Source organism: Bemisia tabaci, chromosome 2 (assembly GCF_918797505.1).
Source record: "Bemisia tabaci chromosome 2, PGI_BMITA_v3".
In the NCBI taxonomy this organism is placed as follows: Eukaryota; Metazoa; Arthropoda; class Insecta; order Hemiptera; family Aleyrodidae; genus Bemisia; species Bemisia tabaci.
In genome coordinates, this window is record NC_092794.1 from 77,743,544 (window position 1) to 77,760,316 (window position 16,773).

The window sequence follows — 16,773 nt, forward strand, 5'->3', positions numbered from 1 at the left end:
AACGTAATGTTGAACTGATTTTGACCTTACTGAACTAATGTGGAGGCAAATCTAGGGGAAATTGGCTTATTTCGCGGGAAAATTGGATGACCTTTTAATTGGCGTATTTGGGGGTCCGAAACCCCCCTTAAAATTAATTCGAAGTAATTTCTGTTATTTTTACTTAAAAGTACTTACAATTTGGTAAATTTTCCCGTTTCATTTTTTTCATTACGATAATTTGAACCGGAGTTATGATTTTTTGAAAATAGGTCAAATTTGACCTTTGACCTATCATAATTCGGTCAAAAATTAAGATATTGATCTGCGCCAAAATTCTTAGTTTTTTATGCTCTTTCGAATGAGGTATCACAAGATAGGGGTTGCCATTTGAAAAAAAAAGTTGGGGTCCGCAGCCCCTCCCCACGGGGGGGTCCGAAAATTTTGGGGGGCCCCAAAAGTAGCTAACATTGATCGCTGAACATCCCCAAAGTTTCGTTTCAAAATATTAATTAGGTAAAATTTTAGAGGGGGTGGAAGGGACTTTTGGGACACCCCGTATAAATAGTTAGTTGGAACTCTCTGGAAAAAGAAAGACAATACTCCTAAGAGTACACGTCAATAAAAACCAGTGTTTTAGATTGTGAGGTTGGGATTAAAAAATAAACCCTAGAAGACGAGTGTTAGTGTTTTGTAGGTAATTCTAGATCACCATAACATTTCTTGGAAAGTTTGGCTGTCTCATTAGCCTGGATTAAAGAGACGAGAGTTTCAACTTGTTTAACTAACATTGTGACTTGGTTTTGAAGCTTATTAATAATCTCATTTTGGGAATTAATAATTTTTATAAATTGGCCCACGCTCATAGATGCTTTATCAGGCGAGGCCGTCTGTGGAGCATTACCCCCCGACCCCCCTTTCGTGGCCGAAGCATATGAGCGCGTCCCAACCGATGCGGTGCACGGAGTTGCCACACTGGTCACCGGTTCGGCTGCTTTTGTTTTTCGAAGATCCTCAAACTTGCGTTTTCGGATCTCACGATAAACGTTACAGCCTCTCCAGTTGGCCGTATGATGTTCCCCGCACAACGCACAGGCGGGAGGCACTTCAACACTTTTCGTACACTCAGAGGTATCGTGAGGCCCCGCGCACTTCAAGCATCGCGGATCTTTCTCGCAGTATCTATGAGTATGTGCAAAGCACATACATTTCTTACACTGGGATAATGTCTTTTTTGGTCGTACAGGTTCTAATTTAACAATTAGCTGGTCTATGATTTTAATCTTGAAAATTTCGGTCTTTTTGTTCTTATCTGAGATAGGACTAAAATTAACTTGAACTAAAGGGATAAAATTGCCTGTTTTAAAACTCTTAAGTCTAAAGATAGAATCTACTTCTAAATTATTTACACATTCTAAACTATTTTTAATGTCTTCAATAGGATAGTCTATGGGTAAACCTCTAATAATGACTTTAAATGCTCTTTCTTCCTTAATTTGATAAGTATGATATTTGACTTTATTCGCTTTTAAACTATCTTTTAATTGATTGTACATATACAACAATATCAGGAGAGATAACTTTTATTTGAGATTTATTTTTAACTTTAACTAAAAAATCTTCCGAAATGGGGTTAAGGACTACTTGTTGGAACACCACAGGTTCGCCTACTTCGTAGATGAAGATTGGTGGAGGGGTGAGATTCCTTTCCTCCTGGTTTTTTGCTGCCGTGTCCTCTGCCAGAATCTCTGCAGCAAAAAGGGATTTCTTGAAGGGCGGGGGCGCTTTGGTTTTAGGGCCAGAAGCATTGGGTTTCTTAACCAAAATCTTAGGTTTTTTGGTTGAAGATTTAGAAGATGAGGAAGGAATTGAACCGTTCTTCTTCCTTTTATTCCCAACAAGCTGCCAATCCATGTCGGTCAGCGATTTTTGAGAGTGTTTACTTGTAGTTGTCGAGGTGGGAACTACATTGGGAGTTGATTCTAGGGGACCTATGACACTAGGTCTGGGAGACGTCACAGGTGACCACGGTAAGTTCGCACAAGATATACAGTTCTTCCACTTTTGATTATGTACACAGGAAATCAGAGTCAAGTTTATGTACACATTTTGTACAGATTTTGGCTGGTACTGAATGATTACAAATAATAATTTCTTTGTTCAAATTTACACTATACTATATACACGAAATCGAACAAAAAGTTTATATACATTATAACTATACACTTGGCCTTACTGAAAAAGCAAGACGAGTTAAATCTTGATAGCGGAGCGACGACGGAAAGAGGCTTGTGCTCGCGACCGCTTATCAAACAAGACTGATTGGACATTTGATCACTAAGATGTATACATTTTGGAGACTCTGGAGGCAAAAATGATTTCATCATAGAACCTTGTTGCCGGAGTGTGCCAACATTTGCACATGAATAGATGTGTGGAGATGGAGCGATGATGGGGTTCGATCATCTCTTCAAAAGCGCATTTGACTGGAACGTCATCCCATCGGGTAGCGGTAAAAGACAATCCATGGATCTCATTAGCGATTTGACTTTCTGAAGTAGCAAAAGTTCATCTTTACCTCTTAAGAAGATTATCGGTGGCGTAGGGGTCTAAAAACTGCTCAACGATAGTATAGTTCGAATTCGGAATCGCAATGAGCCCACTCGTGTTTTTTTCTTTTACTTTCATCGCATATAAATTTCTCTGATGTTTTTGTTTTATTCTCTCTGATTGCATATTAGTATTATGATATACTCATTTCATTTCCTTTCCCCTCCCTTTTTCCCTCTCTGTAGCATCTGTGTCCATTTACAATTATTATTTTAAAATAGCTTTCCCCTAGTATACAATTGATACTTCAAACGTAATCAATTGTTTTAATGACATTTCCGGCTAAATCATGGGTTTTCCAAGGAAGGCAGCCTCTCGTCCCCCCCCCCCCCCCCGGGACTCTACTGTTGCCAGATAAGTTGTTTTTTTAACACTTTTCCCAATTCAAATCCATGTAAAATTTTCACATTTATCGCACAATCTGGTAACCTCTCGAGTGAAAAAGTAGAAAAAGGTAGAATCGCTGAAAGTCTGAATCCTTCGAAGTTTATATTAATGATAGTTTTGTTTTTTGCTCTACTTCATTTGTATCGTCGCTTTTTCTTTGGTTTAAATCCGCTCTTCAAATTCGGGATTCTGAGTTTTCCAGCAAATAAATTATAAGGGTGTATGGAAAGGCAGTGTGATGTCTCACCCTTCTTCAAATTTTAGCTTTTACTTTTTTGTAATATTTATCGTCAATCTTAATGAACGATATTTTCTTCCTGCCCGTAATTCAGGTCCAAGTCAAACCTCCATTTCTTACTCGAACTATCTTCCTTATTTTATTGTAACTATCGCTGGAATTCTCAGTCAAGTCGAAGTCTAAAACACACTTGGTCCCTAATTGGACATCGTCCAACGGATTCCCCTCAACCTCCTTCACGTCAGAAAAAAAAAAAAAAAGTTAGGGCTGGCCGTTCTTCATCGCCTCTATTCAGAAGCCGTAGGGGTGTAATTCTTAGCTAGTTATCTTGGCTTCTAATATTTTTGAAAGGAGTGTCAGGCTGCCTCTACCTTTAGAAAGGTCCTCCAAAGGATCGATGAAGTGCATCATATTTTTCCACCGTCAAGTTTATAATCGGCGATTTTTATGATGCAAGCATCGGCTCTTTTAAATCATATCATCGCTTCAAATCAACTCCACTTATTCAACGTCATTTTTGGCCTTTCTTTTTTTTTTTTTTGAATTTTCACTTTATTTCTAATTCGGTTTTTTTCGACATTTTACCAATAAATGGATAATGTGTAATGTAAGCTTTTCAAAAGTACACCTTGAGTTCGAAGAAGAGAAAAAAAAATGAAAATTGCAGTGACTATTCATGAGATGCTCGGATTACCGTGGGAAAACCCGCCTTTTTTGGAGCATTTCCGGCCGGTTTCCATTTCCGTTTAGCTCCGTAACACATCGATGCACTTTTATTAGTGGTAAGTACTCGAAAGATTACACCAGAAGGTTTAAGTAAAGCGAAAAAATTAAAATTTCAGTGACTATTCAGGAGATGCATCGGTTCCTGTGTAATAAATCGTTTTTCGCCGTCATTTTCGAGCATTTCCGGCCGGTTTTAATTTCCGCTTAGATCCGTGCCCCATCGATGCACGTTAGTAAGTGTTTATTACTCGTAAGTATATACCTTAAGGTTGAAATAGATAGAGAAAATTGGAAATGGCAGTTACAATCCATGGAATGCATAGGTTACGATGTGAAAAATCGCCTTTTTGGGTAAATTTCGAGGATTTTTGGTCGGTTTCCGGTTTCCCTCAGGCCGTTGATCGATTGGTGAATGTATGGGAAGCGTTGCTAGTCTGATTTCATACATATTAGAGGGTAAAAAGGGAAAAAATATCGATAATTGAAGAGTTTCCTATCGAAAGATTTGGATTAACATGTAAAAATTCGTCTTTTTTTACCATTTTTGACCTTTTTGGGCCTATTTGAATTTGTTTAGGCCCTTAACCGTCAGAGTTCCATTGAAAAAAGTATATCAACCAAAAGTATATATCCTAAGCTTGAAGTAAAAAAAAAATCGAACATCTGAGAGACAGTTTTTTAGAGAATTCAGTTTGAACATTGAATGGCGAAAAAATCGTAAATTTTAAAAAACCCTAAATTACGGCCATTAGAATAATTTTTAGCTTAATTTCGATGGCATACTTAGAATGTACATGAAAAATTGGTCTAGAAACATTCTTACAAAGTATGATGCATTGATACAGAGTCTCGCTATGGAGAGTCAAAGAGAGGGAGGTCGAGAAAATGAGAATCGCTAAAACGGGCGTTTTTGAATATCGCTAAAATTCACCCCATCTTTGGGGGTCGATATCAGATCAGATGGGAAAACCCTTCAAATTAGTTTCTTATAATGATGTAAAGACCCCGTATACCAATTTTCAGGCAAATTGGAGGGGGTCGGGTTCCGAGCCTGACACAGTTGACGTGGAATGACCCATTTTTACTTTCTCGCTCCCCTAGGGTAGAGAGGAAGTATTGTCATCCTCCAAGAAAAAAAAAAAAAAAAAAGTTGAAATTTCATCATTTCTAGACGTTTTAAGGTCCCAGGAGTCAAAATAACCATACTTGAAAAAATGTGTGTCCGTCCGTCCGACGTCCCCCAAATCTGTCTACAGCGATATCTCAGAATCTATCTGTTCGATTTCATTCAAAATTCTCACAGAACACCATATTTATGGTCTCCTTATGCACGTCCAACGATTTTGGGGTACGCTAAAATTTGGGGGGGCTAGGGTCAAATTGGGTTAAAGGTCCATTTTCAGCAAAATCACACGGAAAGCTCATTTTGAGGGACCGTAAATTTTGAAAAATGCCTTTAATTCTTTAAAAGTGGGCATCAAGCACATCACCTGGGTCATTAATTTAAGTTCCTAAAAGATCTTTGGACTAAACTCAAAATTCAAGGGATTACGAGGCCCAAAAGTAGGGCACTTTGCTCCGCGACATCACACAAACAACTCATTTTCAAAGACTGTAAATTTGAAAAAAATGCCTTTCATTTCTTCGAAAGTTGGCATAAGAGCACCACCTGGTTCAATAATGTAAGTTCCTATGAGGTCTTTGGACTAAACTAAAAATTGAAGGGTTACGCATCATATAGCGAGGAGAGCACTTCGGTCACACGGAGAGCTCATGGACTGTAGATTTTGAAAAAATGCCTTTAATTCTTTGAAAGTTGGCTCAAAAGCACCACCTGAGTCATTAATTTAAGTTCCTAAAGGATTCTTGGACTAATCTCATAATTGCAGAGGGGCCGATAGGAAACGCTCAATTCTCTGATAAATGAGTCGGAACGCTTCTAGATAATAGCAGCAAACGCTTAGAGTCAGGTGAAACCTAGGAATTCAAATGCATTATATAATGCATCATATACTATTTCCAAAATTACTCCGTAGGTATACACCAAGCAAAATTAGACAACTAATTAGGTAGGTACTTACAATGTACAATATATAGTTACTATGAGTCATCAAGCTGACGCAAGAACTGACACATCTTTATTAAATACTAATATGTTTGTTGTTGATGAATTTAGAATCCCGGCAGATTCCATCTTTCGCGGTTCCTTTTTACGAGGTACTGAGCACAAATATAATATAATAATACGGCACAAATATGACTGATTTAATGCTTGTTACTTAATAAAGGAGGTTATAAATTGTTAGAATACGAGGTATGTTGACGTTTGTCGACAGCAGCAAGGAGATGGCGCTCTCAGCGCTCTCTATTGTTTTCGCTTTGAATTACAGGGATACGCGGTAAGGAGATGGCGCTCCTGGCGGGCGTGTGGTGAACCTTCCAGCAGGTAGATTCGCCCGCCAAATTTAAAATTTGGGAGATGCTAAGCGAAAACCGTTTAGTTTTAAGACTATTTGAACATCGAATAGTCATTCTACCCATTCAAGTAGATATTTGATGGCTTTTGACCGTGCTTAAGGAGAGATTATAATATAAAATCGTATCTGAAGTATGATGTCAATGAATCTAATGGATCCTAATGAATCGTAGAAAAGCTAAGATTTTTACGGATCGCCATCTTTGACAGGAGACTTTGTTAATCAATTACATATTTAATTGAAGATGCCTCATAAAATCAACAAGTCGAGTCCGAATATATGAATTCATCACATATCGCGAAGACATTTACAATAAAGTTCAGTGGTTTGAATAAAAATTTCATAACTATTATCCTGTGATCAAAATTCCAATCAAACTTTATGATTTTGTAAAATTGGCAGTATTTTTCTAAATATTCCAGTAAAAGTGTCTATGCCGGCGCGAAGCGCCGGCTCGAGCGAGAAAGTCCCGTGCGGTCCCCGCACCAATCCGCTAAGCGGATGGGGGGGGGCGAAGCCCCCCAAATGCCGGCGCGTAGCGCCGGTACGCGGCGCGAAGCGCCGCGCATAAATTGGCCGGAGGCCAATTTTTATTTTAGTGAAAAAATGGTTCTACCTTCCAGAGATGATTTGTTAGAAAAAATCTAAGTTCAAATTCGGATTCAGGAGAACAAAATTATGAGATAAACGTGTGTTAAATGTATTAACACCTGAGTAGGAAGCCGCAATGAATCAAGGGTATCTTCTTGTTCAGTTCAATCGGTTTATTCCATCTAGACACGAATTTCATCAAATTTCAGACCCTTGCAAATTCTCTATTGAGACTAAAGTGTGCCGTAGTGGAGGTATCACCAAGGCGTCGACTTGAGTTAAAAGCGGCCGCCTCTGTTTGAATTCAGTTCAGATGAACTGATTCAAAAGCCGGGGCATTTGGTATCAAATCAAGTATTGAATACAAAAAGGCCAGGTAATAAGTTCGGAATCGGTGTACCTGAGCGCATAGCCACAGTGATCGCTCAGAGTTTTTGAGGGAAAACCCAAAGCCGAGGGAATGGCTATTCATAAGTGTATTGCAAACCAATTAGCGCTTAGTTCGCTCCTCGATCATGAACCTTGTGCGGATGCGAAAAATCGTATTGAATACGGGTTGAGGATAAAAAACTCTGGGTACACCGTACGGCTTGGAATACTTGGTCACACGTGGGTATGATACTTCTGATGCACTGCTTTATTTTATTCCCTAACGTTTTGCCCATATAGTACCCCCTTTAAGGCTTTCCCGCCCGGCAAGTGGTCGCCTGAAGTAGATGCAGAAATGTTGTCACAATGTAACTGCCAAAAATAATGTTGCAGCAACGTTGTGGCAATGTTATTTTTGGCCGTTGCCGGACGGGTTGTCTCCACGGGACATTTCATGGGATTTGTCTCAGGGAAACATCTCACTTTCGAAGTTAGGGAAAATATCGAGTTAATCAATACTAATCACAGTATTAAGTAGAGTCCTTGTGGAGTCCTATGAGCGACTCAGAAAGAGGAAGAAGAAATTTTCTTGTTTTGTTCAACAGGGAGAAAGCTCAGAAGATTCATTCCTATGATTCAAACTTGGGGCAAATCCCATGAAACGTCCCGTGGAGGCAAGGCCTTGAAGAGGCTAATTTTGATTCGAAACCTTTCAGTCAAGAGGGGAGAAATTCTTTTAATAGATCCTGGCTGAAGGTGATGTCTAAAAATCAGAAGCTTGTTTTATTTACATATCCATTTTTTCTTGCTTCCTTAGAAAATTTTTTTATCACCAAGTCGTTAGGTGCTCATGGAAATTTTCCCTTTATTGCATCAAAAATTGCTTTTACGGTATCTTTCAATTATTGTGAATAGCGCAAAAAGATCTTCAGACTTCTTTTTCATAAACTGAAAGTCGTCAAAATTATCCCTATTAATTACAACAGAATTTCTTAAGTTTCATTAAATTACAAGCACCATTCTATGTTATTGGAAATCTTGAAGGAATCTAAAAAAAGAGGGAGCATTGGATGGGAACACAGAGTTTCCTCTTCTTTTCAGGAAATATATCCTCTAAGGTGTCCTTAAGGCTCAGCGACCAAAGCACTTATCCCTAATTCTTCATTCTTCCTGATCCCACCAATCCCTATTCTTGAGCTCACAAGCCAGACTCCTTCTATCTATGACATATTAGGTGGAGTTCAGCCTCCCGCCAAATAACTCTCTGAATTCTCTTCAGGAGAAGAAACGCATTGTCAATAATATAGATCGGTATAATTGAAAAATTTTCTAATAATTATAAGCGATAATTTTCCTAACATCAGTCAGTATTTCAATAGAAGTCAGAAAATTCATCTGCGTTAGTCACTTTTCAAGCAATTTTCAATGCAAAAATGAGAAAATGTATATGAACGCCTCCAGACTATATTGAATTCAGATAATTTCCCCCCTTAAGTTAAGATATTTAACTAAGTTCTCTGAATGAATAGTTTGATGAATAAACTGTCTCTCTGGAGGATATAGGATCTTACAGATGTAGTGCCAGCGCATAACTTGAAACAGAGTTGACAGACCTTGGAGCGAATGCACTCCTCCGATGCTGGGATGAACTATTGACGTCCTTTTCCGCAACAATCTTAAACCTTAATTAATAAAGCCCATTAATTGTACAAACAATAAGAGTTCTCAAAAAGTATGGTGACGGCCTGCATGATCTTATCGACTATGCTGCGCTGTCGCTCACATTATAAACTCTGGTTAGGCGTCAAATGAGAAAAATGTTTTGCTATATCACTGCAAGAAAAATACTATGTTTTTCAACTGCAAAATACACTTTTAAGTAAGCTGAAAGGAAGGAAATTGACAACAATCATCGCATTAATTATTCCAGAGTCCAGACTAAGTGCTGATTGAAAGTATGCTGTATGTAACACGGGTAATACTTCCTCACAAAGCTTAAGAAATCGCTGATTAATTGCAGCTCCTCCGATCCATGAGCACGGAAATCACAGAAAAAGTTACTTCATCCTGTAAATCAACTGCTTAAAATAAATTTGATGTATAACTTGTTGAGTGGGATTATCCAGGAGATCGTGATTTCGTGAGTTTTGAGAGGGGAGATGCAAAAATGAACATAGTTGACTTTGGTTGTTGGTAGTACTAGTTTGGAGAAGGGCACTACGCCAGGTTTTTGATGCATCTGTGGTACGTCATATCTCTGATAAACGTAATTCTCTCATGCACAGAGGTCAGAAGCTAGTGCTCAGGGCCGAGCAGCTCTTGGAATCGAAGATTGACTTTCAATTTCAACAGGATACAGAGGAGAAAAAGAGAGATCTCTCTAAGAAAGAGGCGTGGGCCGCCGCTCCGAGTGGAAGCGAAGACAAATGTGTGCTCCGCGGATTCATCGCTGTGTCCAAGGATTGCATATCCCGGCGGTCTTCTGGGAAAGGTCTGCAGGTTATAGGCTGAGAGAGCGATGCCGCATCAGACCGAGAGCCGAGTTCCTAGCATCAGGAGATGAAGTGCCTCTTAGTCACTTTCGTAGCATCAAAACTTAGCATTAGAGCGAGACACTGCGCTGGCCTGGGCGGCACGTCAGCATGAGGCTTGGTGCTGGAGGCCGGCGCTGCCGGTGGGTTGCGCGCATTAGGTCCGGAGCCGTAAGCCCGCAGGGCCACTACCTGGGCAGGCATACAGCATTGATGCTGATGCTGTGAACCAACGCTGTACGGCATAGCCTCTCGTGAGGCGCTTCAAAGCCGGCTGGCACCATTTCGTAGCTGAACGCCCATCTCTGAACAACACCTCCCACATTCTTTTATACCTTGTCCAAGGTACACCTTCAATAAGGTAGCGACAAACAACACCCTTGTTAAAGTCACATAGTACTTAAAAACCCCAATTATACCTCTCCATGGGACTTAACCCCAAAAAAGTCCCCATCATAAAATTATTTAGTAGCTTTTACCAGTCGCCCCTCAATAAAACCGCTTATGATCAAGGCCTTTCAAAGTTTCAACAATAGGAAGCTGTCGTAACCTTTCTGGAGATCCAAGACCTTTAGGTTTAATTCCATCATTTTTGGCCTGTCCCCATCTTCTTTCTCGATTCTCTGGATGATGGTGAATGAGTGATCAATTTTTGACGTACCTGCTCCGAAACCTTCTTACTTCTCCGCATTTTACTCATGCCACTCATCCTCGATTTTCCCTCTCAAAATTTGTATGTATAGTTACCTTGCTCAGAGTACTCATGACTGATAAACCCTGTATAGCCATCAAAGTAATCTGTTCTACCTATCTACATGTAAACGGTTAAAGCTATTTCCACCCTGAGGAAGTAATGATCATCGTTTCAAGAAAGACCTCTGAAACGGGGCCGTACATCTCATGCACGGGCCCATTTTGGTCAAACTTGGGCTTCGCGCGTAGAGTTTGCGACCTCTGTTCCGGCACGTTCTTGCTTGATTTGTTTTGAGTAGCGGTGCGCGGCGAGCTTTCTCGGGCCGAATATTGGGCCCGATATTCGGTCTTGGCCATGGGTCGCCTCGTCTGCTGCTATAAAACAGCTGATCAATCGACGTGCCGGGGTCTAACGTTTATTCATAGAGGCCCGCAGCCCTACGCGTAAGTAGCAGGAGTTTGAAGTTGAAGTTTTAGAAGTTTGAAGTAGAAATTTTAAGTGTGTTTTGTGAAGTTTTGCGTTGTTCCTCAGCTCTACCCAGCCACCAGGGCTCTCCCCCCCCTTACAACCTCCTCACTCTTTGACTTGTTCAGTCTTCATTCTTGTGTCTCTCGGAACCAATCACATAATTAATGATTTACTTTAAACTACGAGTGGACTGAACCAAAATATATCTGTGGAATCCTTGTGTTGGTGCAATCCATTGAACACCTTCAACTCTCTTTGCTTGCATACATCAACGATACATACCCTCTTATCATTTACTGCATCCTCTCCGAAATGGCTTACGATCTTGCTATTATCTTGTTGGCCGATTCCACCATTCAAATCACTTAACACAATGATCTATCCTCCAGATTAAATTTTAGTACACTTTCTTCCCGTGATGCATGATGTATGGGTCTCAGAAAAAAGTAAAAAACAACTCAGTCCTCACACACACCATAAAACGTGTGCGGAGCAAGCCTCCTCTGAAGGGCAAAGTGGAGGTTTTTTTTTAAGTGAAGGCTCATTCATTTAACATTTAAAAAGCTATCTTCAAGACTTGTAAAATGTTTGTTTTTAATTTTTAAAATATTTTTTTGTGGAAAACAGTAATAGTTTCAGTGATATTACTTTCTCTTTTAATTATAGAAATTGACCCAAGACTTCAGCCTATTTTCTTTGGTACGAAATATGCGAAAACAGAGAATTGCAATGGTCCAAACGAAGGAGCAGTATGTTCTTGTACATCAAGCTGTGCGAGAGTTATTTCGAGAACAGTTAAAGACAATTGATTCCCATCCGTATGAGAACATTGACTGTAATGGAATGCCACTCTTCAAAGATTTAGATCCTATCTACGATTTTGTCAGTGCCCCGCAAGAAGAAAAAGCTGAAGTTAATGGTAGGTGATTTTAACCATCATTTGAACTCTTTATTTCACGGATGCCTTTGTACCTTAATGACTGGTTTTATCTGCAAGGAATATAAGAAAAAAAGGGGTTTTGTTTAATTATGCTACACTACACGTTTTCAAATGAAATATTTATTAGTCATCAAAATCAATGTCTTGCATTGAAGGAGGCAAAAGAGCCCCAAAATATCTCACAGAACCTATTTTATCCTTTTAGAGTCTGCATTTGGTTGTTTTGTATATTCTTGTGGTACTTAAATAATGGGTACAGTGGGTAATTGTCTGCTATCGTTAACTTTTGAATAATTTTTTTCAAAAAATGAACTCCAGAATCGCCCGTAGCAGGTATTGTGTTTAGAATTTAGTTGTGTGGTAGGACCTAGAAAAGCAGACGGATCAACTTTTTTTAAAAAAATTTGACGCGCAGCCGGCAGAAATTTTGAAGCGAGAAAAAATCTCACCTCCGTCCCACTACTTCTCTTCTATTATCTATGCTCCAAACCATCAGTATGTTGTCAATTAAACAAAAATTTAAATTGTTCAAGATGCCTATTACAAACCAGAAACCAATTGAACTCCAAAAACTCTGAATTTTTTCATCAGAGGCAGAATATTTGCTTAAAAAGCCTATTTTTTTTAAAAAAAATATTTACTTTCTTTCTTCTGATTCTTTGCAAAACCTTTAAACGTCTGAAACACTATTTTGCTCTTAACCCGGCCACTTGTTACTTGAAATCACAATTCTCATTTAAGTTGGTACAGTAAAATTTGAAGACGTAAAGTTCAAAATACAGGATGGGACAGAGGTGAGCTCCCACATTTGACTGGGTCAAGAGCTATGATAAATTCAATGAAATTTTTGTAATACTGCGAATGTAATTCACAACATACACACAGCTCTGGAAAGGGGGGTATTAAAAAACGGCGATTTTTCCCCCCTCCTGGATTTTTCACAGAGTTGGATATGTTGTTCCTTATTACAAACACGCATTTTTCCGGCGATGCCAAGTTCACCAAAATTTTTCCTGCGTGCTACAGCGTTGCAAAGTTGAAAACAAAACAATGCCGGAAAAGGGCATTAAAATCAAGCTATAAAGTCGCGGTTTTAACGAAAATTCCCTAAAAATTCGCATTTTTAAAAGAAATGTCCATGTTTATAATGACATTACAAACAAATTTTAACATACATTGTTGCCAATTTATCCATTTTTAAGTTCATCAATTTTTACAATGTCGCAAATATTTCAAAAGGGCTCTATTTTGGTTTGAATTAAAAGTTGTCTAATCGATAGTTTGTTTGATTTCGCATCCATCGATACTTTATACCTTGCATTGAAATTTTTTGTTCCCGAGATATGGCCAATTTTATAAGGGGCTTTTTGGAGCAAAACAGTGCTTATAAGTGCGTGTTAAGTCCAGTCAGATAGGTCTTTTAGCCTTCAAAAACATCAGGTGGCATTAATTCTACAGTACCCTGTGTAATTTTTGACACTGAATCCGAATTTCAATCATTTTTCACAAAATTTGTGCTTCAAAGTCGCCAAATTTGGCAAAAATTGCTTTAAGTCGGCCTTTTTTGCAGATTATGGTCTGTGTGTACTAAGTGCTGATCTGACGACAAAGTCGGTTGTTTTTAAGTTAATGTTTGTTAAAGGACCCTACAACAAAACGGCCAAATCGGCCTAAACACGGAATCGTAAGGTTTTCTCAGGGATGATAGAGGGTCTTCCCAGACACTCAAAACTGGTCATATTTTTTGCCTAACCCCTAGGGAAAAGGGGGGAGAGGGGGTCAAAGTCAAAACTTTTAAATTAGCATAACTTCTCAACGGTTTGTCGTAGCAAGATGATCTTGGTGTCAAAATTTCCAGAAAAATGAGAGCTTTCAGAATATATGTATGAAATTAATTAAATTTTAAAATTTGACCCACTTTTAGGGCATTTTACAAGGTCCCCCTTTCGTAAATTTTCGTTTTTGGAGGTTTTCGGTTGTTCGGTTCGCACGGATCAAAACAAAAACAATTTCAAATACAAGTAGAGCCTTTAAACTTTAAAAAAAGCCCAAGATGATCTTGGGGAAATTATTAGAAGCGGAGTTATGAGTCTTCAAAGTTGACGCGGCGCGCGGGAACCTTGTATGTTCCGAGTCTCAAGGTCACCTGCGCGCCCCGGATTGCCTGCAGGTTGCAAGTTTTTGTGTTTTTATGCTTCTGTAGGTCATTTTTAATGTAAATCATTCAATGAAGATAGTTTTATTAGAATTTTTTAATTTTACACAATGGGCCTTCGGCGAGGCACACCACATTAACGTCAAAAAATTTTAACTGCGTTTCAAATAGACCCCTCAAGAATAACTGAGACTTGTTTTGAAGCTCAAAGCTCGTCTGCTTCAACGAGAAACTATTTGGCTTTACCAAGTGAGTTCCGTCAAGCGCTGTAGCTTAAAGCTCAATTAAAAAAATTTAAAATTAGGGGTACCCCAAAATTTGGCATCAATGGGTTATAATTTCTAAATGGTTCAGTTCTGTATGGATCATACGTATATTTGAACTGAGGGTCCATGGTTTCCTCTAAATTATAAGAGCAGAATCGTCATCGTCAGCAAATGTTTAATGAGGTATGATGGACATAATGGTTGATACTCTAAGCCCCCTCTCGCTCCTCCCGTAAAATTAAAAAATTTCGATTATTCTATCTTCATTGAATGATTTACATTAAAAATGACCTGCAGAAGCATAAAAACACAAAAACTTGCAACCTGCAGGCAATCCGGGGCGCGCAGGTGACCTTGAGACTCGGAACATACAAGGTTCCCGCGCGCCGCGTCAACTTTGAAGACTTATAACTCCGCTTCTAATCGTTTCCCCAAGATCATCTTGGGCTCGTTTTAAAGCTTAAACGCTCTACTTTTATTTGAAATTGTTTTTGTTTTGATCCGTGCGAACCGAACAACCGAAAATCTCCAAAAACGAAAATTTACGAAAGGGGGACCTTGTAAAATGCCCTAAAAGTGGGTCAAATTTTAAAATTTAATTAATTTCATACATATATTCTGAAAGCTCTTATTTTTCTGGAAATTTTGACACCAAGATCATCTTTCTACGACAAACCGTTGAGAAGTTATGCTAATTTAAAGGTTTTGACTTTGACCCCCTCTCCCCCCTTTTCCCTGGCAGTTAGGCAAAAAATATGACCAGTTTTGAGTGTCTGGGAAGACCCTCTATCATCCCTGAGAAAATCGTACGATTCCGTGTTTAGGCCGATTTGGCCGTTTTGTTGTAGGGTCCTTTCCTATGAAATAGATTCAATGCTTTTGGCTTATTGCGAAATTAAACATTGGTATGCCAAGTAAAGTTCACCAAGATCATTATAGGAGCTATTTTAGCTGTTTTGAGTGAGTTAAACGATTCAAAACTGGTCAGAAGTTCGTGGAAGATGAGGACCACAGGATTCGACCATGAAAGGCAACTGACAACTGTCACATGGAAGAAATGCGAGCAAAAGTGCTCGAAATTGGTCGTTTTGAGCTTGCTGAATAGTGTAATATTTCTGAAGTAGTCCGAGAGCCAGACGACTTTGAGTGACAAACTCGGGATACATGTTTTGACCCCCTAAATCGATAGCCTTGCATGCACTGAAACGGAAAATGTTTGTCTGCCGCCCTCTAGCCTGTGCCATCACCCTCATCTAGGCCCTCAAAGTGGTCCAAAAAACACCATCTGGTGACAAACTCCTGACGCTCGGCAGACAAGTCTATTATTAAAGATCATACCCAGGGTGACTAGAAAAACTTTGTCTGCCGCCTTCTAGCCTGTGCCATCACCCTCATCTAGGCCCTCAAAGTGGTCCAAAAAACACCATCTGGTGACAAACTCCTGACGCTCGGCAGACAAGTCTATTATTAAAGACCATACCCAGGGTGACTAGAAAAACTTTGTCTGCCGCCTTCTAGCCTGTGCCATCACCCTCATCTAGGCCCTCAAAGTGGTCCAAAAAACACCATCTGGTGACAAACTCCTGACGCCTAGTGTGGTTGCAGATGTACTCCTGTGAGCAGCTTGTGTAATAAAGTTTGAATGATACATCATTCTCTTCGTTTTTTCGTGTAGAATCCGATTTTCGATGTTGTCGAGTCCAAAAATGATGCTGGTGCCCCCAATTCAAGATGGCGCCCAAAATGGCCGCCCCGGGGGTCAAAATTCCAAAATTTGAGAATATTGTCGAGTTTGGTATCCATTTATATGTAATTTTGGTCGTAGAATTCATATCTGGTGTCAAAAAATAATTTCAACCCCTTAGGGTCCGTCAAATCCAAGATGGCGGCCAAAATTTCAACTTTAATGATAATTACCCAAGATGCACCTTTCACTGTCGAATGACGTGTCTTCATTTATGTTAATTAGGTCAGAAAACCTACAAGGGAGGTCTACAATGCCACTGCACCCTATGGAGGGCCAGGGTTCACCCCCTCCTACCCCCAATATGGCCGCCGCGGAGGGCATAAATAGTGACATTCTCTCAGAACGTCATAGTAGGTGTCCATTCCTATGTAATTTGAGGCGTAAATTCCAAATTTCAAGTCATAAATCGCAAATGTGAGACTTGCAATGGCTTATACCCTATATGGGGCCAGGGGAACCCCCTCAACCCCCTCTTCCTTCTAATATGGCTGCCATGGGGGGCATTAATAGTGAAATTCTCTCAGGACGTCATGTGAGGTGTCGATTCATAACATTGGGACCATATACGTTTTCAGATCCCAGAAATCGTCCAGAA

General features: G+C 39.5%; 2 protein-coding genes across 5 annotated transcripts in view; both read left to right on the forward strand.

Moving 5' to 3' along the window:
* Window positions 1-16,773, forward strand: part of LOC140223884 (uncharacterized) — a 526,084-nt gene that overhangs the window by 295,359 nt on the left and 213,952 nt on the right. The gene's annotated exons all lie outside the window — the stretch shown is intronic.
* Window positions 1-16,773, forward strand: part of LOC109037896 (uncharacterized) — a 65,472-nt gene that overhangs the window by 20,301 nt on the left and 28,398 nt on the right. For all 4 annotated transcript variants that reach the window (XM_019052750.2, XM_019052752.2, XM_019052751.2 and 1 more), the window contains one exon: window positions 11,737-11,989. In XM_019052750.2, the coding sequence (XP_018908295.2) occupies window positions 11,737-11,989 (253 nt within the window). The remainder of the gene's footprint in view (window positions 1-11,736; window positions 11,990-16,773) is intronic.